At 29.0% G+C, this 26,083-nt stretch overlaps 1 protein-coding gene across 3 annotated transcripts; it reads left to right on the top strand.

The window, feature by feature from the left end:
• The first annotated feature begins 23 nt into the window (after positions 1 to 23).
• LOC111037079 lies at positions 24 to 8,701 on the top strand. Of its 3 annotated transcripts, XM_022319442.1 has the most exons (10): positions 24 to 328; positions 725 to 796; positions 2,776 to 3,163; positions 3,222 to 3,442; positions 3,510 to 3,576; positions 3,666 to 4,230; positions 4,293 to 4,436; positions 4,508 to 4,813; positions 5,848 to 6,240; positions 8,297 to 8,701. In XM_022319442.1, exons 3-9 carry the CDS (start codon positions 2,823 to 2,825, stop codon positions 6,220 to 6,222), a joined length of 2,019 nt encoding a protein of 672 aa, XP_022175134.1. In that variant the 5' UTR covers positions 24 to 328; positions 725 to 796; positions 2,776 to 2,822; the 3' UTR covers positions 6,223 to 6,240; positions 8,297 to 8,701. The 3 variants fall into 3 exon arrangements, with proteins under 3 accessions (XP_022175134.1, XP_022175135.1, XP_022175133.1); XM_022319443.1 differs by lacking the exon at positions 725 to 796 and having other exon boundaries at positions 3,516 to 3,576; XM_022319441.1 differs by lacking the exon at positions 725 to 796.
• Positions 8,702 to 26,083: the final 17,382 nt, after the last annotated feature.

Here is a 26,083-nt window from a genome sequence, read left to right as displayed (position 1 = left end):
TATTATCAGTGTCGCCATTTAGATAGGTTTATCGGATAAAAATGTGTTAATCAAACGATAACCCGAACAACAAAACATGTTAATTACCTAATGAGAGTGTTAAGTGTTAACTGTTAAGACGTCTTCTTATTTTCATTTTTTCGTTCACAAAATCGATATAATTATTTTAATTCAAATGATTTTCACAGAGTCAAACGTATTACGCATCGGATGTCGCGACGTTTTAAGTCGATGGCGAACGCTGTTGTAGTCGGCGTCGTCGTCATCTAAAACATGATATTACATCAAATCTGATCGCAAATATATTTGTGAAGTCAACGTTATGACTGTAAGTACCATCCTATTCACTTGAAAAACATATGTTCCACTTTTACACAATGCTCGTTATTAGTCAATAGTCAATTAATTAGTTGTACTACAATTTGGTAACTATCGTAACTAGGATTTACAAGACCCATGGCCAAAATAAAAACTTTTATAGTACTCTCTAAGTTTTTATGAGATTTTAAGAACCATGTCCTTTAACATTTTTTTTTTATAAAATCAAAATATTAATATAATTTATTTTTAAAAAAATACTAAAATAATTATATACAAATTAAAATTTTACATTCATACATTAGGATAATATATATATTATACACTATACGGTATTATAACATCATTATACTCGCCTACATAAGTTATATTGTAAAATATTTTTAAAATTGTTATTTTATTATAGCTTGTGTTTCCACAAATACATCAATAATTACAACAAAATTCATCTTCTGAGCTGTTTTTTGTTCAATTGAAAGTAATGCTTAGCTAATCATATAATCATAGTCTAAGAGCTAGCTGCATGTAGACTGCACTGATCGATTATAGTCGTGGTATTTCGTTAAGCTATTCTTATCACACCGATCAGCCAGAAGTTGCTCTGGTGGTGGAGAGTGTGGGCGGCCTGTTAAAAGCTTAAAGACTGTGAATAAAAAAAATAATCAAATATACTCATGAAAATTGGTACAGTCGTAGATTTTAAATGTGTACATATAGAAAAAATATTGTCAGAAAGGTAGGTGGTGGCTTGAGCTCTCTCAAAAGAGATAAACTTGTAAAATAATATGTTGAGTCATTGCATTGATATGAATGCAATGATTAAACGTAAATTAATATAATCACAGTTTACAGATATAAGTTGTAATAACCTGTTTATTGTAGAAATGGTACAAGTAAAACTGATTGTCGTGCGAGGCATGCACGTCGTATACGGTAAGACAATCCCCCACCATGTATATATGTAAACATTAATTAATGCGTAACACAATAATTAAAAAATAAACCACAATACCTATATAATTCTGAAATTTGGTTTACAGGTAGTATCTTACATAAATAGACTATCTGTAAAGTTTCAGAAGTTATAAGTAAGGCTAAAAGCCATAACAGAATTATATGTATCACCACGCATGCAAAATTTGATTTCGCTGCCTCGCTCAACCTTTTTATTCTTTTATTGTTAGGAAATGATTAAATATAACTCTGGTATTTTATGAAGCTACTCTTTACGTAAGTAACTATGATTTAATAAAATGACATGACTGTAATCAGAGGTTAGAATTATGCCAGAACTATAGCATTACAAGAATTTAAGTGCAATCGAGTGCCGCTTGCATGCAATTAATTGAACTTTTTTATATAACTTGTAATATTCTATTGAATTTAAATGATTAAATTACCAACAACATATTAACTGAAAAATACTATTAAATTTTACAGGTTAAATTTTTAGGTTTTGGTAATGTTTGTTTTATTTACAATTAGCTGACCTGACAATGCCTTGCTATTGCTAAATTTCAGTATATTTATAAATGTTTAAGAATATGTGAAAAGTTTGTTATAAATTATATCAGATATTTAATTTGATTAATTTTTTTATTATAATTTTATATAAGTGTGGAATATATTTGTTTCGTTATGATGTATGATTTTTATTTTTTTGTTAATTATATCTATTTGTCTTAAGCATTGAATATTTCTGGATACACCACTTTAAGTGTCTCGCTTCTGGGACCAGCACAAATAGATTTTGTTTGCATGTGACACGTGATAGAGCCATGTACAATTGGCCATGGGAAAAACACTGGACGTTTAAGTCTAAACCTGCAACGTTTATTTAATCATTTCCTAACAATAAAAGAATAAAAAGGTCGAGCATGGCAGCGAAATCAAAATTTGCATGCACGGTGATGCATATAATTCTGTTTTGACTTTTAGCCTCACTTTTAACTTCTGTAACCTTAGAGATGTTGTATTTATGTAATGTAATACCTTTATTTATAAAGGTTTATTTTTTAATTATTGTTCAACTAGTTTATCCCTTTTAAGAGATCTTAAGTTAAGTCACCACCTACCCTTCTGAAATATTTTTTCTACATGTAAACATTTAAAATCTAAGACTGTACCAATTTTCATGACTATGTTTGATTATTTTTTTATTCATTCACAAAACGTTACACTTTTAATCAGCCATCTATGCTCTTTTCTACCAAAGTGACTTCTGGCTGATGGGCTCTATCTTTGTTGATGTGAAAGAATTGCTTAACAAAAAACTAAGACTATAATCGATCAGTGCAGTCCGCAGTAGTTAGCTCTCTGTCTATCACACTTGTTTATCTCAATATGTCCACCCTATTGTTATACCACTGATGTTGGTGGTTAATCATATGACATTTCGCTCTTTTCCAAGTACTTATATCAACATATAATATTTATTTACAATGTTTTCCATCTTAGTCTCTTCATGAAATTAAATCCTCTTCACTGCTGTTATTGAATTAACAATGAGCGGAGTGCAGTTCAGAGAAATCCACAAAAACTCGTGGTTGAGAAAACTACCGGCTGGCGTTGACAAAAAGTCGGCTCTGAAACTGACTGGTGGACAAAAACTATGGACTGTGTTTTGTATACACGACGACACAGAACCAGTGTTGGAATTTTATGTAGACCAAAAAAAAGCAGCTGCACATCGTCCAGATAATACCATACCACTAACAGATACCGTCCATGTTTCTGCTACTATATGTCCCTTGCCAGTGATGGCAGGTGATCATCAACAACAGTACCAGTATGAATTTGTAATAACCCTCTCCTCAGATGTAGTACGTTTAGCTGCTCCTTCATGGTTAGTATGTGGTGGTTGCTATTCACTATTTCCATAATAATACATTTTACCTTTATAGGAATCAGATGATGGATTGGGTACAAGGGTTGGACGTGAAATTGCGTGAAATGCATGTATTATCACCAAAAGAAAATGTCTATACCAAACCACCTGAGTCTAGACCCCCTCTTTTACCGACTAGAGACCCTAACTCTCCGCTGCCTCCTCCACCATTACGTGACTTGTCAACAAATGTTTTACCGGGTGTTGAACCCGTTGTCTCAGCAGCTCAATTAATAGGTGTGTCTACCCCTAAAATGTTTGACAAGCCCTGTTATTTAAATTAATATTGTTCTTTGATTGTCAGGTACAGATGACAGTCCTTCAGAAATTGAACAAACTTTTTTAACTCCACCTATTAGCCCTAATCCAATGTGAGTAAATATTGTAACAGCAAATAATAACCTATTTTTGTTTTTTTTTCAATTGGTTTATTTATAAATTATACATTTATTTGCTGTAGGAGTCCTAGTGAACCAGTGAATAATGTTACCATTGTAGAAGTAATAAATCATAATCAAGTATTCAATTTTAATCAAATGGAACAAGTTATAAACCAAACAAATGAGCAACCATCTCAAACATCATCTGAACCATTAATAAATTCTCCTAGGCCTAGTAGATCATCAAGTTCTACATCTGAAAATGTTGCTTCTTCTCCAAGGCAGTCTAGTAGACACCACCAAGTTCGAAGTGCATCAATTTTAGAAGAATCTGTTAGTGGTGCTAGGTCTAGTAGTCATTCAGAATTTAGTGATAGAACAACACATGTTGAAGATATGCCACACAGATCTACTAGTGAAGTACCAAATGAAGGTCAACGAATTAAAGTTAGAATTGCTGAACCAGAAGATGGTTGGCATAGAAGAAGACCAAAAAGACAAGATGTTATACCCCCAACAACCGACCAAGAAGTAACTAGTAATTATGAGCATTTAATATTACCTACTGCTATGCAGTCTAGACCACCTCCGGCCTTGTCCAATTCAGTACCTGCAGATATCGCAATATTACCAACAAGATCTCAAGTATAGTTCAACCGCTTTTGACCTTTAACCCAAGTGTTATTAAAAATTGTGTTTTTTTTTAGCTTCCAATTGGTCGAGGCCGTGGGGCTCGACGAAAAGTTAACGCTGATAGTTCACATCCTGCATTAGGAGCTGATAGAATCCGTGTAGCAGTAAATAGTAGCACACACAATATGTTACAGCCAGTTCCAACACCATTTACCCCCGTAAGTTGTTTCTGTATTCAACAGTGTATATTTTTATATGATAACTTAAACTTTTTATCTGATTAATGTAGACAGAAAACAGAGATTTATTCAGTCCTAGTCGGTTAACTGTTCGTGAAAAGCAAGTCCTGCAACTACGAAAAGAAATGTCCCATCTTGCTGGTGTGCGGTTACAATTGAGACGTAAAGATTGTATTAATACTATTGCTTTGGTTGATGTCTTTCAAACTGTGTGGATTGCTGGATGGAAACAGAAAGAACATCCAATGTTGCATAATGCTTTACATTTAGGCGATCAATTGTTGAGTGTTGCTGGAAAACCTGTATCATGTTCAACAGATGCTCATAAATTAATAAGAGCATGGCCAAGTCTTTATGTTAGTATTATTGCTTTTGATAACTACAATAGTATGGACAAATTCAGACCAAGTAAGGTTCCGGATTATTGGAATGGATCTTTTTTTTTAAGGGAATCCAAATGACAAATACATTTTGTTCCTTACTAGTTCTGATAAAAAATTACAAAAATAATAATAATTTTATATTATTGATTTAGGGACCTAATTTGATTGTAAATATATTTTTAAAATAATATGAGATATTTTTAATCTGATAAAAATGTGTATGGTTTATATCATTCTAATTGAAATGGGTCCAAATGCACTTTACATATTGGATAAATTAGTACATATTGTAATTTGTATTATTATTTTTATTGATTTTGAATGATGATAAACATTATTTGCTTTGTCTAAATCAACAAGATTTGTAATTTTTAATGACAACCAAATTTTCTACTTAATCCAAAATGGCATCTACATACTTTTTTGCCGGCATGCCAATATAGACTAGAATTAGTCCAGTTATTGTGTTAGTATGTACTGAATAACAATATTGTTGACATTGGTAATGTCTGACTATACGAATAAAAAATAAAAAAAGTGGTACTCAATAATAGTTTTTTGTAATATCCATTGTCGCATTTAGTCTCATGTACATATAGTATCCAATTTTTAAAATAACAAAAGTTGTGAAATCAAAAGCATTTTAAAATGTTCTTCAAATTTTGATATTGAAACTCAATTTTTATTTTTGAAATGTTGACAGATTACTATTAATAGAGTAATGTCCAATCTTTTTCTACAGTGGGCCACATTAGTAAAATATTGCTTTCGTCCGGGCCACCAATAATATAAATTTAATATTTCATTACTATATATTGTATATAAATGTTGTATGCCCATATGGATGTACCTTTTAGACTTTACAATGCAATATCTCGTTATTTCGGGCCACTTCTAAAGCTAGCAAGCCAAAGATGTGCATCTCTGTATTAATAGCTTAATGTGTTATTTAATGTAATTGATAATACATTAACAATTATATAAACTTATCTGTTATGTAATTTCAGGTTGAATTAATTATCAGGCGTGTACCTTGTGGACGAGTATTTGTAGTACGTCGAAAAGAGCAAGGCCAGGACCTTGGAATCATCCAAGAAGGAGGTACAGCCGAAATTAAAGATATACTGCCGAATAGTTTAGCTGCTGCCCACGGCTTATCATCTCGCACACCTACTTTAGATGGGTTGTCATTTACTTCTTGGACACTAACAGAGATCAATTCTCGCCCATTAAACTTATTGTTTAAAGAAACTGAAGTTAGAGACCGTCTGAATGCAGTTGGATTAGACATATCATTATTAGTCCAACCAACTGATCTTATATCAGCACTACGCAAACAGCTGAAGTCCTTAAAATCATTCAAAGACTTTTTGTTGGTATAAAGTTCACAACAATTACTGGTAATATAAATAATGTTTATAAGACATACCTACACTTCATAACATTAATTATTAACTATAGTTTATATTTTACTTTGTTATAAACATTTAAAAATACTTTTTGTAATGCATGCCTTTTTTTAACATTTTACTTGCCATAGATTGAAAATGATTGGCTGAATCATTTTTTAATTTTGTATAATAGACTACAGGTAGACAATATTTTGAAAGTTATTTATCATAAAAGATATTGTTTTGAAAACGTTTTCTATTTAAATATTTTAGTCAACTATATTTCTTGTCTATGTGTATGCCTTATAATATTGTCTACACATGGCCAATAAATTAGTAGTAGATGATTTATACATCACTTATCAGTGAGGGCTAGTATTTCTTTGTGAACAAAACAAAAATTAAATAAACATTAGCTATAATATATGTCTCTAAAATTGTACCCATGTTAACTGATACTACTTTTTTAAAATTATTGATTCAGCTTTATTGTATAAATGAACGTCATATAATATGGGTGGCTACCAATAAGAGTCGCTAGCTTCACAATTTAATGAAAAATAACATTATGAGCCTGAAAAAGAATAATGCCTATTTCTGTATAAGTAAAATGTTAAGATGCGAGCCACCTCTGTTGTATAATTAATAATTACTTATTATAAAATGTAAATTAAAAAACAATATAATATGTTAATTATTATAGCATTACTAAACATAAATGTTTTCCAATGTATCTAGTATTTTCATTTTTAAATCTTATACAAATATTGTCAAGAGTAACAGTCAAAATATTGAAAAGTAAAAATATTGACAGATTGATGTGTCAACTTTGAAAATATAGAAAAGGATGAAATATTGACTAACCAAAGTGTACTAATACCAAAGTAAATATTGACAAATTATAATGTATTGTGACAAAAACAATTTTATACTAAAATAATTTCACTTAAAAATTAAAAATGTACCTATATCATTTAGGTACTAATAAAATTACTACTATGTACAATTTTACGTGAAAAATTCCACTGCATATTGTTATCCATCTAAATAACGATATTTTGAATAATTTTACTATGTTTATCATTTTTAAGTCTCTGATTTCTCTTTCAAATATGATAAAGTCTTACAAAATTTTAGTTTGCTTAGTTCTGGGGCATGATTATGTTCACTATTTTAACTATGTAAGTAGTGTTTTCCACTATCTAAAATTATTGTTACTCTGCCTGTACAGCTAAGACTAATGTGTTGATTGCGTTACCAGTAATATCAATTTTGAAGAGTTTGGATGAGATTAAAAAGGTAACCCCAAACATTAGTCTTATTTTTTCTTGTTTGTGATGGATGGTACCAATATTCACAGTTCACCATTTTTCTAAATACCACAAAATAATTTTATGGATATCTTACATGATTTCAATAATGTATTGTTATTTTTAAAATAATCATAATTTTAAATTCTAACAATAAAATACACTTCCCATCCACAAACATTATAAAATAAATATAATACAAATCAGTCGAAGCAATTTATTTTTATGAGTAAATAAAAAAATAAATTTCAAATTTAATTATTTTTTTCTATATGTGTATACACGATAAGTACCAGTTAAAGTACTCCTTTAGAAACATACGGCATGATTCTGGGAGAAAATATTATTCTTCAGTTAAGTCATTTTTACTTTGAAAATTTGGGAAGTTCGATTAACGATTTTACTGGTATTTAATGCTTGTAAAGATTAAAGTTTAAATATAACACTTGAATTTACCTTTAAAATTCTCAATTAATTCCAAGTTTAATAATTTTAACCCAGTAACTACCTATATTTAATGTTATTTCGACAGTCAATTATTTGTATAAATCTACAGTGTTTTGTATTTTTTGATATTTAAATTATCTGCATGTTAATATGCCTAACCTACTGTCGTTTTGTACTACACCTGTATTATATACACTTATACATATTCATTAATATTATGTGCATGTATAACACATATTATATTGTATATATTGTCGGCTAAACATAAACTATAATAATTAATTAATACATTATTTTTATGTTTTCAGGAGAAGATCACAAATGCAGGGTCAATGCAGAAGAAATATTTATTATATATTATATTGAATAAGAAATATCAAAATATATTTTACTATATAGACTAAAAGTAAATTTATTTTTATGACCTATGATTTACCAGCCTAAATGAAAAATGGGCTTAAGGATTTTCACATCAGTATTTTTTTTATAACATTTAAATTTAAAAGTTATTGTTTTCTGTGATAATTTTGACAAAAAATATTGATCAAAGTGTTTGAATATATTAATTATAGTTTTATAATTTTAAATGTCAGTTGGCTTATGCTAATATTAATAGCTCTAATTGAAAACTGAATCATTATTTAATTTAAATATTTCGTTTGTATTTTAAGTCAATATTGTAGAATATACTGTGTCATGAATGTGCAATATTATTATAGTTTGTTGTGTTTTTTTTTAATAATGTTTAGAAATTAAATTGTAATTATTTTTATTGCAATAAATGATTTGTCATACCAGAGTGGCGTATACAGGATTTTTTCAATTAAAAGTGTTTTTAGTTTTCATAAAATAAATTAAAAATTAAAAAACTCAATTAAATCAAATAATAGATTTTTATATTACTGTATTTAGCAAAAAAATAATAAAGTTCTTATTTTTTTAGTTTTTTCCCCCATCTCAGTAATTAAAGTGTCTTCTATATGATACAAAATAATTTATGTTTTTGTGACTTAAAAAGGCAATTTATCACGTATACGCCACTATATCATACAGTGTTCAACAAAGCCATAGAATAGTGCCAATACGACCAAAACTCCAAAAATGTGTGTAGTACAAATATTTCTAGCCTACTAGGTATTCAAAAAGATCATTTCTTAAACAATATATATCATGTGATGCAAAAAGTTATTTAAAAAAAATTACTTTTTCAAGTTACCTACTAGATTTTCAGTGTAATCTTGTGATTGACTACAGTTATTACTTATTACTTATTAGAATATGATCTTTTAAACCTTAAAGGTATTTTGTTAATATTAAATAACAAATGCTAATATTCTAACTATACTTTTTTACGGGGGCTGAGATAACATTTAGTAGCCATTTAACCATATTTTTAACTTTTTTTAATACTTATGTTCTTAAATGTAGGATATCATAACTAAATATCAATGACTTATTAAAAATTTATATTTAATCCATTGTGGTAATTTGGTGATGAATATCAACCATTTATACTTCAATATTCAATGGCATGTATAGATAGGTACTATTAAACATAAGTTAATTTTAAAATAAAAAATATAATATAAATTCATACTGAAATCTTTATTTTTATTATAATTCCAAATCAAGTCCAATAGAATAACAAATAATAAGGATAAGTTTAATTATAACTAGTATCTAGTAAGTAATAAGTCTGATGATAGTTGACATATTTTTTGTCAAAAGTATTAAATTATATACTAAGTAAATCTACACATTCAAAAGTAAAAAAAACAACACTAAATGTAAATGTATAGCTATTGTAGGTATATATTATATGCCTACTGTACCCATAGGGAATAGTTTTTTTAGACTTATATTATTGGATAAACAATGTACTAATATTTTATTTACTAAATTGTATTTTTACACACATTTGTTATATTATTACTTACACATATGGCGTCCATAAAAAATAAAATAATCACATAACCAAATGTTTTTTTTATAAATTCTGAAAATTGTTGATTTATAGTTAATACAATATATGTGATCAATATTAAAATTGGTATACATATTTAACTTCTAGATCCTACTTGGTTTACATTTTTTTTTTGTGTTCGCTCAAATTCTACTGTTTTTTTTTTATAAAATAATAACTGTTGCGCTTTGCTCATCAAAACTTCAAAATTCAATGAATTATCAAATCAATAAAAATATAATCATATAATATTTGACACAATATTTTTTTGTAGGTTGAAAATTAAAAAAAGTTGACGAGATACAAATTAGAAATTAGTTCAATTATGTTAAAACAAATATCAGTTTCTGATAATTAAATCAGTAATTTTATGTTACAACAAATTCAAATCTGTAATTTTATGTAACCTGCATTTTTAAATATTTAGCTGATAATGATTTTTGAAGCATACTTCTTTATTTTCGTCTTTTTTTTGTAGATTTTGACGTGGTACACACAGTTTTTATCCAGCTCATGGTCGAGACATGACTCCATTAAATTTTTTTCTTTGGGGATTTTTCAAAAATTCTGACTATAAAAAAATTAGCTTAAAAATAAAAGGAACTAAAGCAGTCTGATCAAATTAGGTATCAGCTAACATTTAAAAAAAATGTTAGACTGGTAATGATTTGATGTGTAACTCAAATGCTAACACTGTAGAAATTTAAATGTTCACCAATTGTTAATGTTGTCATTTTAAATCCTTGATGTAATTTTCAAAATATTTTGACTCGTCCTGAGATATCTATGTATAGGAATTTCAAATATTTCTTATTTTTTTCTATAAATATTGATAAAAATGTTTTTGTTAGCTCAAAAAGCTTGAAAATGTAATACAAGGTTCATCATGACTTGTTGCTCCACTCTTTAACCTTAAATACTTTAGATGTTTTTAATATTATTTGCAAACTATTTCTCTCATCTAACTTGGGCTCGATCATATTCCTGTTATGATTCTCTATAGTTGTAGATTTATCAATTTATCATAAGCTCTGTTCTAACTAAAATCTTTATTTTATTACTCGAATCGAGTTCCCCATCTCACAAGAAGTCATTTTTTATCTCCAACAATTTTAAAAAGAGGCAATCCTTCTTTGATATAAATCTCGTCCAATTTTAAAATTATCAAACATTTTAAAACTTTTCCCTCAATAATATCAATACAAATTTTATATAAAAATAATAAAATTAATTATTTTATCCTCAACTTCTCTACATGCACTAATCTAGCTTAGGTTACAATCATGATATTACAAACTTTTGAATGCAACACTCAAACTTTAATACATAATGTCTGGGGGGCTTCGGTCAAAAATGGTTAATCTCATTTTTCACTTTGTCCGTTTTTGGTACCACAATATTAGTTTTTGAACACCATTGGTCTTCTTAAATCTTACAATAATGATTATTGAGATACGCCCTTTACTATTAAAAAGGGTGTACAATTTTATGTTTGGCCATATAACTTATTTTCACTAAAAAGTGAGATTGCCTTTTTTAACTCCAGATATTGACTTTACATCCAATAGAATTAACCATACAATTTAAAATTCAAATTTACAAATGTCCAGTTTTTTAATTTTCTTAATATGGTCACATTAAGGTTCACTAATAAAAATATCATTCATTAAATATTTTTTCATTTGTATTAACTTATTTATTTACCTATTTATATTAGATTCAATTCCTGAGAACTATTTAAATGTGGTATGAAATTTACTTATTAGCTACTCCCTAATATTAATTAGTCAATTTTTTCACCTCATTATTAGATACATTTTAAATGTCATAGTACTTAATATCACGATTGACCTTCTAAGCAAAAGTGAAACAAAAAAAAATTGACAACAATGACATCTGATAGAATTAACACATTTTTTATTGACAAAATATCACTTGAATTACATAATATATAATAAAAACACATTATTTTAATGTTATTTAGAAATGCCGTATCTACCTAGGTAGGCAACAAAAATACTTATAAGTACTACGTAGGAACGCCGTATCAAACCATAAACATCGTAAATATTTTTGTAGATAGTTAAACGCACACCTACGTCAGAAAACAATTTTGTAAACATTTAAATAAATAAAACACATTAGAAAATAGAATTTAAATTAGGAAACATTTTAACATTTAAATGTAGTTTGTCAAAAAATTGCCAATTTTTCTAAAAATTGTACAATATTATATTCCTATAAAATTGTATTTTACTTGCAAACATTAAAGAAATGTTTGACAAACTTCGCATGTGTTTCAAAAATTATGTTTTTCAATTAACTACCAAATATTTGTCAAAAATTGTACAAGATTTACAAAATAATTGTTTATGACTGTTTATGAATGTATCAGATATATATAATGATTGTATAGATTGTAGATGTTAGAAAGTTAAGAGCCAAATATTTGTATGTCCTTCATTATCCAATCGATACACAATTTATTGTTAGTACGTGACTCTCAATTTTCAATAACTAATATATTTTGTTTATATTTGTTAAAACATTTATTGTCAATAATATTTGAAAATATTCTTAATTCCAACAGTACGTCGCAATGATTACGATATGCATTCTGAAAAAAATGTTCTAATTTTACACAACAATTTTCAAAACGACTTTTAACTCACTGCTTGTAAATTTTCCGTTCGGAAAGCTAATATAATTTCCACGTTTTTCCTGCTTTGTCTTACAATATTATAAATTGGTGAAATAAACGGAATGAACGTGTATCCAGCTGTAAAAATTGAAACTTAATTTGCCTTTTCATTTTCATACAGACTATCTGCAGCAATGAAGACTGTAGGTAGATTAACGAAGTTGCTTTACAGTTTTAATTTAAATTGTTACATATATCCGAAAAAAAATTATATTATGGCGTTGGTACCTATCAAAACTTGTTTGGTATTTAATTTTATAAATACCAATTTGTTAATACTAAAAACTGTCATCTTTAAGCAATAATATAAAAACGATTAGTATTTTTAATTTTACAATGATATGACAACAGACAAATGATAAACAATAAAACATTATTACCTACACATTAAGTACATAATATAATGTGTTATAATTGATAGGCCTATGCCCTATAACATAGTTATTGTCGACTTTCGTTATTGTAACACAGACAATGATATTACTATCGGTATAAATGTTCAAATGGTAAATATTATTTAGGCTGCAACTTACTCAACATAATAATATTATGACGAACACGGAACAAGAATCTGTCACAATTTGGATTAGACCTTTTCCGTAGTGTAGGACGCACTCTATGAAACATGCAGCTGTTTCAAAACTACCTACTCAAATGGTCAAAACGATGCAGTTTCAGAAGAAAGGCGGAGGGTCTGGTGAGGTACGTCTATTGTAATCACGAAGAGGGTATTGCTTAAGGGTCGGCTGGACGTGGTATGAGGGAGAATTGGGGTGCGGTGGCGACAAACAGTTGTTATTGGTATGCATTTTATAGTGGTGTGTACGGGCGATGCACACATGAGAAATATATGTATACGGTGAGTGTGAGAGAGAGGGTGAGAGAGATATATTGTTCAATTGGCCGAATTCTTTCGACTACTTGCGGTGTACAAATGACTCCTATACGCGCAGGGGCGGACTGACCTGTAGCGTTGATGTGTATTTTTTTGTGTATAACTGCTACAAGTGTTTATAGAAATTCGAAGTTTGGTAGACTAGAACACAATATTTAAATAAGAATTGAAATGAAAGTTACGACAGTACGACCAACGGTGTAGTACACCGAACGATTAGATTACGACACTGAATGTCAGACATTTTGGACAATATGAATAATTTTATAGACAAGAGATAAGGGATAAAGTTATAAATTAAAGTGGATTACACACTAGGCTATTCGTACGCGCGTCTCGGTGCGTTCCGAACGTCGCGATTAATCGTTCAAAATTAAGCATGACGTACTTTTATATGGGTTTATTCACACACGTAAATGAAACACGCATTCGGTCTCGTTTGAACTCCCCGAAACGCTCATGTTTAATTTTGAGCGTTCGGTCGCGATTTGCAGCTATAATTAAACATTATTTTTCAAATGTAATTTCAATGTATTTCTGGATTCGCAATACATGTGGACGATTTAAACGCCCCGATTGACCCGAGTTTATTTACGTTCATTCATAATATTTGTCTCTTGTTGTAAGACTTATATAAGTCAACAAGTTACAGTTGTTACACAGCTACTTATTTTAAATTTATTACAAATGTTTGACAACGAATCCTTCATTATAGAGACGTAGAAAGAGGAATCTATATGGAATATAGATAAGTCGTCTTCATCAACATATTTAGTCATTTAAATTTAAAATTTAACTAACTTCGTTATTTTGAGTAATACTATACGTAAAAAGTCATACATCATAATATTTCATATTATATTTATGGAAAATAAATTATACCACGATAAGAATGCTAAGCATTTCAGTTGGACTAAGGTGGCCAGAGCTTCTATCAATAGTTTTGACGAGCTTGAAGAAGCTGTTAAAAGCAAAAACAGTAAGCATAACATTTATCATGTTTTAAGTTTTATTTAATCTTCTGTAAATATAACAATATTCCTAATTCATAAATAATAAGAAAAGAAAAAAAAGATTTTGTAAAATATTAAATACAAATATAATAATATACCTAGAAATACGCTACACATAATATTAAATTAAATTATATAATATATATTAAATGGCCCAAGTATAATCAATGCTAGGTGGTCCAATAGTTTCATGTATATTTTATATTTGTGTAAAACCAGTTTTAAGGACTATTATCCTAAATACAAATATTTTAATAAGTAAGAAACTACGCTCATTCGAATTTTTAATATGGTACATCAAAAAATGATGTACTGATTAAAAGAAAGGGCTTCTCTTTAAAAAAAAACAGAAGTTTTTATTACCACTGGACACTCCATATAATTAGTGCGAAAAAATTCTAGAATTTGAAAATATGGTAAGTATATTTAAATAAATGTCAAAAATCTCAATTTGGATAAATGTATCATTAAAGGAACAAATGCTCGTGATCATGCTTGGTGAATCAATCTGTATATTACGAAAAAATGTCGAAAAACAATATTTCTAATATAATATGTAATAACGAAAAGATGATTAACGGTATTTTTAACCTACCTTCAGAAATATTCAAATATGATACTAGAAGTTGCTATTGAGAGTCTGGATTAATTGGGAAAGAAAATAATGTACTTACATCGGAAGCAATAATTAGTATTGTAATTTAATATTTAAATAATTTTGGACGCAATTCGTTGGCTGAAGGATATACAGGGTGTAACGGAAACACTTGACTCATTCAATAACTTTTGTTAAAATCAATTTTTTTTTTATACATAATTTATAGTCATTTGCGCTACATGTATAGTATGAAAAAAATATTTTTATTTTTTAATACTGAAAATAAAAAATTTTAAATTTAAATTAGATTTTTTTTGCATAAGTTCAAAACATCCAATTTGTGAATCTAATTATAAGAACAATTTTGGTGGTAAAAACATTTGTCTAAGTGGAGTAGTTTATTTTTTAGAAGTTTTTTAAATATAAATATATTTTCGATTAAATTCATTTGGAACGTAATAACTTTTTTCAAAATATAATTTTAGGAAATTTGCTGACATGAGTATATTTCTTAAGTTATTTACTACTCATATAATGTTAAAAATTTTGTCCTACGTTGAGTTAGCATCTTTTTTTTGGTCAGGTCTATTACACCTTGTATAGTGTGTAAATAGTGGTAGGTCATAGGTACCTATTTTTAAAGAAAAAACTCTCATCCGTTTTGTACTTGCACACTTAAGAAACATAAATATATATGAAATATAGATTATAAGTAGGTATATTACTGTTTGTTTGTTTTAGACAGAACAAGTTAATGAAAAATTTTGTACTACATTTTTAAACCTTAAAAGAATATTTTTTATGAATTTCTATCTCAAAACAATAAGCAAGTTTTAGTAACGTTCAGTAGTAGACCAGCTATAGTATCGATTTTGTTGGAAACTGGAAAGTATTAAAAATTATAAAAATTCCCACTTTTCCTTCCTTGGTTTTTTTCCCAATGTTCTGATGCTAAACACGATTATGATAAATAATTACAAAATTAATAATATTAGTAAGTATTATTGTCATTCACTACGTCAAGTTCAATATGATAAGCACAAGATTACATTTATAACACACACATGCATTTATATATTAATATATTTATTTCCCAAGGACGTCTACACTAAGTAAATTTAAAGGTTAAAGTATTATTATACTTACTGATGAAGAAGTCCACCCATTTACCTGAGCGAAATACACAACAATAATTCTGCGGGCTAATATTCACACAAGGGGGCTAAGCCACCCGAGCACCCCCCTCCCCCACAGATACGCCTATCATCTAGAATTCTAGAATACGCCTATACACATCTGAGATGTGTACATATGTGAAAAATATACCCAGTATTCTTAAAGCTAATTTCCTGGAAATTGGAATGTGAACTGTTATTACTATTTTCAATTGTTATGCGAATTGGAGTTAATACTATTTTTCACCCATACATATCTATATCTATTAATTTATTTTAATACCTGCAGATTTTCACTTTCAAATTGTTCATTGATTTTATCTATTATTTAAATAACTGTCTAAAAACTCAAAATACAAAATCTTTAAAAACAGTATGACAAAAGTTGTAAAGTACAAAAAAAAATAGTTTTAAATGTCAAAAAAAGTAAATTGACAAATTTTTATATTAAATGTTTATATAATATGCCGTATCTACTAAAAAGTACTACAAATAACTACAAAAGTCTATACGACATAATATTTTAATACCAACAGTCGGCAACAGAACATTTTTTATTCAGATAAACAGTTTAAAAAATATCAATACAATCTCTGAGAAGTCGATGGTGAAAAAGAAGACTGCAATCTCAATATCTATTGTTGCCGCCCGAAATGCAGCAACATAAATAATATCAATATCACATCGGCCGACGGCACACACACACACACACACACACACACACACACACACACACACACGCGCAAACAACAGATTATTTGTTCTTGTTTGAATTAAATGTATAATTGTCAAATGTGAATTATATAATAATATGTAGATAACGCACGGTCGGCCGTCGACCCCATGATTTTGCTAATTTAAGCAAGGCCGCCGAAAGTTTCAAGTTCAGTTCGCACACCGCTGTCATCAAGACATATTTATTACTGAGTATGCCGGTTTATATTATATTGGTTTTAAGTTCAGGCGCGAATCGCCAATTTTCTATTATTCTCATGCAAGGTGCAAATCGCCTCGCATATCACAATTATTAATCCGTACGTTCGTACTATTATTTTCGTGCGCGAATCGCTGTATTTTTATTATTTGTAATTGGTGCGAATCACCAATATATATTTTTATTATTAATTGTACAGGCGCTAATCGCCAACTTTATATTATATTGTTACAGGCGCGAATCGCCAACTTTATTATTATTTGTTGTAACATATGATATTGTGTATTATTTATTTTATTATATTGCTTATAAAAGGTAGCAGCTGGCCAGCGGTGCTCCGTCATAATTGTGAGTTTATTTTATATACCTATATTTAGTATCATATTATTATATTATTTGGCCATATTTATATAGTTATTGGTGGCTCAAATAAATTGTTATAAAATATTATTATATTATTTTTGCCTATTGGCTATAGAATTATTTATTGTGTATTATTCTAAAGCATATTATTATATCTAATTATCATTATTAAATTTGTGTTGACATTACTTTAATATTCAAACGCACACATAAACACATACACACCTACTCACCAAATACTACCTATAGCACTTAGAGTATTTGCTCGGCGATCCCGTCCACTATTATTCTTGAGTTGCTAAACACATATTATTATACGCAATACATATCGGTCGGTGTGTGAGTGTTCTTGCGTACGAAGTATTTCGGTACCGAGCACACGAACTATTATTGCTTCGTTCTAGGCCCAAACATCTATCGACAATCAATATATATATATCAATATATTATATCATCGCCCATCGATGTTTTTGCAATTATTAAAGATTTGTATTACCTAAATGTACGAGTACCTACCTGTGATGAATGAAAAATATCCGATTATTGATATATTAGTTTGTGATTATAATTGATCACCAATTTATAGTTAAGTAACTAAGTACAATTATTTTTTAACTATTTAATAGTTGTATATACACACACAAACACTATTTATTATAAATTAAATAATATGTTACAAGTAGCAAACATACTGAAATGCATATTACAATTAATGTGTAGATACTAGGTAGTAAGTACCTACTCATTACCACATACCAGTACCTATCTATGTTTTATTTCACTTACACGAATTTGATACAAACTGGTGTAGATACGTTTTATATAAATCAATTACAATAAAAAGGCATGCAAGAACAGTGAAAGGTTAGAAGTAACTAATAAAAACAACCTATGCACACTCTTTTTCTTACGATCATATAGATAAAATAATGTATGTAGACTGTAAACCAAATAATAACGGAACTATATGGAAAGTTGAATAGTCGTTAGGTTAAAAGTCTTTAGGAATGTTTGTTCAATAATTGTTAAAACAATTTTTAATAACATTATTGTGGTTCAAATGCATTTTTTTATGACATTTTCTTCTTTTTTTAGAACATATTTAGACAGCTTTTATAGAGAATTTATATCTGGGTCCAATTATTATCTATTATTATTGTAGTGGTCCAACCTACAGATTGTGGCGTACAAGATGAAAGACTACAAGGTGTAAATAATTTCTAAGCCAATTTTGATTATTATGAACATAGACTTTATTTGACATGTAAAACTGACAGAATATTTTATAACACTGAAATTTATCAGAGAGTCGACTGGCGTGAAGGTGCTTGTACTGGCTCTGGTAAATCACGTCTGAATATCGGGTGGCTGGGGCCCTGTTTTATAGGCCTGATCTCCACTCCTCTCCAAACGATAAAATAGAGCTGACCCAGTGACCCCATTTATTATTGCACGTGTGCGTACGAGTTCCAGGAAACGGTCTCCTCCTACGCGGTTGTCGCTGTCGATATATTATTTGACGGCTATTTATTACAATAGAACAATATTTATTATATATTTACATTCATTACATATGTCCATAGATATCCATGTTTCTATTTATCTCCACATATCTTTCGCAACGCAATTGCGTTTGTCGAGTTCTCAGAACTACGCACACAATGACTTTAGTTGTTATCCTAATTATTTCAAGGAGCTTTCCCGGGGTCAATCACATCCTAGTGTGAACAATCTCATGCGTCCCCCTGTCGATCTTAAGTATATACGTATATGGTGGGACGTCAGTACCTCACCCCTAAAAATAAAGGTTTATGTCTTTAAAGACAGAAATCTTTAAAACATCAATACAAATAGAATGTTTACAATTTCAATGTACAAGTTGACTAACTTGTTTACAACACAGTTATTATACGTTTACATTTTACAGTTATACAGGTTTAAGTTTTATATAATTAATAATATTGATTACAATGTATTATAGAATAATATGTTATATTATGCGTATCGCATTTACAAAGTTAATATGGTTTAAATTGTTGGTTACAATAAGTTTGCTAGTTATTTACAATAGGTGTTTCTTTATTATTATACAATAAAAATAATTTGTTAGTAATATAGTTTTTCCATTATGTTATTTTTACAATAAAAATAAATTCCTCCCCCTGTCTTTATATAATATTAATATGTTTCCTTTAATAGATATATTTGTATTAAACAATTTCTTTTCTTAATATTAATTGAAATAACCCTTTTTTCTTAAATTACTAGTGTATATATATTTAGTTATCCCTTCCGTTTATTTTATATAATTATTCGTATTAATTGTTATTTATTCATTGGTGATTATATTTATTCAACTAGTATTGGCTTTGTGGACAACTATTCGTAATCTCAAAAGTTATCGACCTAGTCAACATTGTTCGAATTAATTATTATTTTCCTTAACTTTTCTTTTAACTTGTCATAATTTTTTCCACATTACTGTACGCTATTTCTCCCCCTTGTCTGATGTTTAGACTGTTTATGTTGTTATTTCATAATATTATAGACATGCACACCCCAACTGCTCGTATACAGGTCATGAGTCGTTGCTAGCATAATCATACTGCAAAATATCCCCATTAAGTTGTTTTTTCGATTCCACATACAAAAACACATATTACCACTCCTTTAAATCAACATGAGTTGCAATCTGTATTTTCATATCTCAAAACGAACACATTTCTAGTCTTTTTGTGATTGTACCTATATATACAATTTATTTGCTCATTAACTTTTGCTCGTTAGTTTAAAATATTTATATATTATATACATTTTTTTCATTTACAACCTTAAAAATATTCGGTTAGCTTATCATAACCTCGCTTACGAATTACGTTATCAAGTATACATTTGGTTAATCTGACATCAGTTTTTGGATCGTGCGCGTGTGTTACTTTACGGTTTTTCTGACAAATTATGCTATAATCATATTATCTTATTATTATTATTATTATTATTATTATTTTTTATTTTCAATCTTTTATCCTTGGTGGAGGATTTGGTATTGCCGCTCTATCAGGCGTATCCCCAATAGTGGACTTTTAGCTCTTTCCTCAACTATTATTGGTGTGTCTACGTACAATTTACTCCTACTTAAAGAGTTCGGTTCGTGTCGCGGTCTAACTGCTTCCCTAGTGCTTAATCTACACTTGTATGTTATATATATATATATATGAACAATATTAATATCGTAGCAAATGTTAGTAACCCGATTATTGCATAAATTAAATAACTATGATTGTCGTTATTTATCCCGTACCCCGACTGCCAAAGTATTCCGTCATTTATCATATCTTGTACTTCATCTAAAGATTGCTCTATTTCATGCACTTTATCCAATTGATGAGAGTCGTATTTATTTCTTATTTTTGGTAATTCTACATCTTTAATTTTGCCCCTACTTGTGGTATAAAATTACCTAATGTAATGTAGTAATTTGTTTTTATCTCTCGTGTTGGATTTAATATAATATCTCCCTCGTATGCTCGGCATTCTTGATTTAGTTTTATTATACCTTGGTTTTTAATCTTTACTATATAAGGATCTTTACTTCCCTGACATGTTATTATTAATGTTTCACCGTTGGTTGTATAAATCCATGCATTTGCGTATTTCAATTTATGAAATATGTTTTTAGATAATATTTTTGTTCCCATGGGTAAATTAAAATTTTTTGGTAAATTCAATTTTATTTCTGTTAAGTTCTTAGCGAGTTCGAGTGGCGTTATCAGTGAAGGGTGGATTACCCCTGTTCTGGCTGCAGTAATAATCGCGCTTATGGTAGTCGTTTCATAAGAATATTGTGTTAATAGTGCTGTACAAATACTGTGTATACGGTTGGTTAGAATTAGTGTTCCCAAGCAAGGCCGTAACTGGAAATTAATTTCGGGGGGGGTTTTAATCCAAAAATGTGTGTTCTATTTGTATTATAATATTGTGTAGGTAATTAAATATGGTTAAAAATTCATAATATTGTAGAATTATAAATAGTATTTATTAATGAAATTCACTTAAATTTTTAAATAAATAAATTAAACACTTCGTAAATCGTAGCACAATAAAACGACAGAACGTAAACCAAATGTCAACTAAATATTGGAAATGAATATTGCCCGTGAAAAAGTTTTAACTATCATCAAAGACTATTAAGATAAGATTACTAAAATACTAAGAAATAGTTCTTTGTCGATTACACATTCTGTTGGTAATGTATTATACATATATATACCTATGCAGTATGTACCTATAATATTATCAAGAAATCCCATAGACATATTAATAAATGGACTGATCGTAGACAAAAACGATTCACTTTAAAAATCAATAAGACATTAAAATATAATATCTACTAGGTACTAAAGTTAATTTTGTTGTACTATGTAATTTTACTTTTAATAATATCGACCTATAGTCAAAAATTATTTTATATAATTTCTTAACTTTTATATTATATGTGTATTATACAATACTTACATATTAATGATACAACATATATATAATTTAATATTTGTTTTTGAAAATGTTCTATTTTGTTTTGTCACAAAAATAAAGTATTAACCATTCATCCGTTTCATCTATAATATAAATTGAGTATTGTTAATTTGAATATTTTCTGTAATATCACGGTAGTGAACTAGGTAATAGATATAAAATAATTTATTTTGCAATTATAAAAGAAAATAAAACCATGTTATAATAATTTATATTTTATATTTTATAAAATTTAATGTTTATATTATTTATTATCATGATCATCCAAAGACAAATTATTATGTTATCACCTCCAAATTTTGCTTGTCATTCCATGATATCTAATTTTTTGCTCTATGATTTTCTTAAACTATGCTCTATCTCTTTCACATTCATGTATAATATCTTTGATCTCTTTCTAACAATGTTGGTCTCACGGTGACATAGGCGGGGTGTGTGGGAGACGCAGTCCATTTATTAATATGTCTATGAGAAATCCGGCTGATATACCCGAAGTGAATTTATCTGGTACAAATTGTTATTTTTAAGTTTATAACGTAGACCATAGCTGTTATTCGTATATGCACGTATCAATGTTTATCGATTATTCTAGACTGAAATAGTTATTTTATTACGACATAAAATAATGCGAACAATTTCGGGGGGGGTTTGAACCCCCCAACCCCCCCCCCCCCCAGATACGGCCTTGTTCCCAAGGTTTGGGTAATGTTTACTAATTCTTTAATTTTTGCATAGAGCATTCCTTGTTTTTCTCCCAATTCCGGATATAATTTATTAGGTTCATTAGAAGCGCTACTGATGCCGGTTATTGCTGATTTCACGACAGTTGTCTGATTTCTAAGAATATGTATCAATCTTTCGTTACTATGTTCTATTTTGTCCATCTGTTCTGCTGCTTCCGTTACACAATCGTCGTCACATACTCTGAATAATGTTTTCATAGCGAATCCTATAACATTTATTAATCCTCTTTTCCGTCTAAAAGGTTCTGGTGTGGCTTCCCCTTTGTTCTCTAATATGTATCTACCTATTGATTCGTACATTTGTCCTCTTGTGTCTTTAGTATATTATCAAACCGTGAACATAATATTTCGTATTCCGTTAATTTTTCTTTACAATGACTGGTCATCATACCTTTTTCATTATATAGCTTGTCATGCCTATTATCGTAATTTTGTAAGGACATGTAGGTAAGGAATTGCCAATGGGCCCCTATTACCCGAATTTGACCTTGATTTTCACAGAATAGTGTCGTCTGGTTCCTAAATTCTTCGACAGTATAATGGAAGTTGTCCTTGCATTGTCGTTATTAACATGAACCTACCGGCTACCAAACAACATATATGTTTATTAGAACAAATGTTAATACACATACAGTTTTTTTCAATGTAATTTGTTTATTTCGTATTTATAAAATGAGTAAATGTATGACAACAATAAGTTATGAAATCCATTGTGTATATACTCCTCGTGGTTCTGGTCTTTTTAAATGCGAAATCCTACTGTCACAATCCAATAAGAAATTAAACCATTTTGTGTCGTCCAGAAAGACCCACGTTCTTTCTTTAGTTTCCCTAAAGCATGTTATTACTGTTTCTGCCATTTTTTCGTACAATTCTTTAATCGTCTCGTTTCTCGTCAGTCTCTTGAACTGCTCGTGGGTGTAAAAAATGGTCGCATCGCCCACCGGCCTCACGTTGTCTTTTCTGTATATATATATTAATATTGGTTATTTTAAATTTATTTTTTATTATACTTTAATAATTAATGATACTTCTTATAATATGTGTTAGTTTAACCTAAGCCTCATTTTACTCATAATTCTCATAATACACGCAATTTTGAATTTCTCCCACAGCTCTACTCTAATGTCTGGGTTGTTTACATACAATTCTTTTGTGACTCGAATCGCTAGATTTCGATACGCGATCAATTGTCCTCGGTTCTCCACCTCCGTAAGATGTGGTGGATCTAACTGTTGAAATATAATAGTGACTACGCCCACCTCTGGCATGTCGTCATTTCGAGCTACGCCATTGAAATACTCGTATCCTAGTGGTTTGGTTGAGGATTTCCATTCGTCTTCCCTCATCATTAAACCTACAATACATCTACACAATAGCGCCATGTTGGACAACCCGGCTATGTGGTCATGACTGCACTAACATATTACTCCGTGCGCCTCTTCCAATGTAACGTGCCTACCTCTTTGTATAAAAGCACCTGGTTCCCTACTTCCATATACTTCCATTTCTCTCAAGAAAACTCCCTCTCGCTGTATTCACCGTAATGGTCCTCATGTTCTCCCTATAACGGAATGATTTACATTAATCATGTACTCTTATACGCTTTCCTTTTTTCTTACTTATATTCTAATTTGTTCTAATTGTCTAAATTAATTTATACGACTTAATATGTATCTATTCGTTCATATTCGGTGTAATGCATTTACTGTCTTTGGAACTAGATTATACTCTTTTCTTTTATAATAATTAATTATATATTTTTAGTTATTCTACTTCTAGGTATCTATTTATATTTTTAAGTTAATTTTATATATATATTTTTTATTTATTTATTTTTTAGCATTCCGTTTCCATCATTTGGTGATGTACGTTTAATGCGTATATCATGCGCCTATACCTACTTCCATGCACAAATGTATAGTTGCGATTTACACTAATTGCTATTATTACGGTCGTCATTATTATTAATCCCATAATTACAAATATTAAATAGCCAGTTTTATTACTGTTTTCGTTAACTTGTTGTCCATCCCCCTTTTTATCTCTTATTTCTTGTTTGTAATTGAATATGCTTACTGGTTTCTCTGTACTATTTTTATTTATCTCCTCTGTTCCTTCGCGAAACCTATCACTGTCATTAACTACTTACTGGTGATTCTGTGGTTCTCGTTGGAAATCTTATAATGTAGCTGGATGGATAGATAGTTTCCCCCTTTTCTGATATTGTTACTATTTTTCCAGTTGTAATATTCTTTTCGGATTTTAACTTTTCGTTATTTATTTTAGTAGTTTCATCGTTATTTTTGTCTAAAGTCTGGTTTTCAGTACTAATGGTTTCGTTAACTGGTTCAATTCTAGTTGACTCAACTATCACTTGTTCTGATTCGTTCTCTGGCTTGAATTTTAGGTAATTGTATGTTACGGGAAATTGTTTTAACCTATGTTTTCTACCATCGAAATTTCTTACATACAGTATGCATGATTTTTTTAAATAATAGGTAAGTGGTTTTTCCGATAGTTTGGCTTCGAATAATGGTGGGTCCCTTACTAAATTACATCTTATTCGTAGTGATTCTATTTTGCTATCTTTCTCGTCCGTAAAACTATACTCATCGTCGGTTTCGCCCGATACGCTTATAATCATAAATTTTTCATCATATTTATAAAAGATTGTGGTTCCCAACATTCTGTCGTTCGTTACTCCTTGTCCTTTGACGGTCTGTATCATATCAGTAATCTATAATATTTACATTTCTTTCTATCTGTTTAAATGATAAAGCTTATTAAGTTATATATATATAAATATCAGATTTTTATTTCTATTTTGTATTATTATATATATATATTTTTTTATTCTTCATCCGTAAAATTTAACTATAACTTGCATATATATATTACATGCACTCAAACTATAAATTCACAAAATGCACTTTTTCAAAATGAAAATATATAGTATTATAAATTATATTAAAGTCAATATACTCAATATTATTTGTTTGTTGATATTATATACATATACAAAATTGAACGAATGAGCATTGTTATTTATATTTATTTTTATAATTTTATGTGATCGTCGACTTGGTGTAAAGCAATAAATTAAGATAATAAAGATAACATTTTCTTAATAAGCGATATCATCATATCGGTGTTGGACAAGGCCGTATCCTGTGG

This window comes from Myzus persicae, unplaced genomic scaffold (assembly GCF_001856785.1).
Source record: "Myzus persicae strain clone G006 unplaced genomic scaffold, MPER_G0061.0, whole genome shotgun sequence".
Classification (NCBI taxonomy): Eukaryota; Metazoa; Arthropoda; class Insecta; order Hemiptera; family Aphididae; genus Myzus; species Myzus persicae.
Note: the sequence above shows the minus strand (reverse complement) of the source record. Positions and strands in the feature narration are given on the sequence as shown.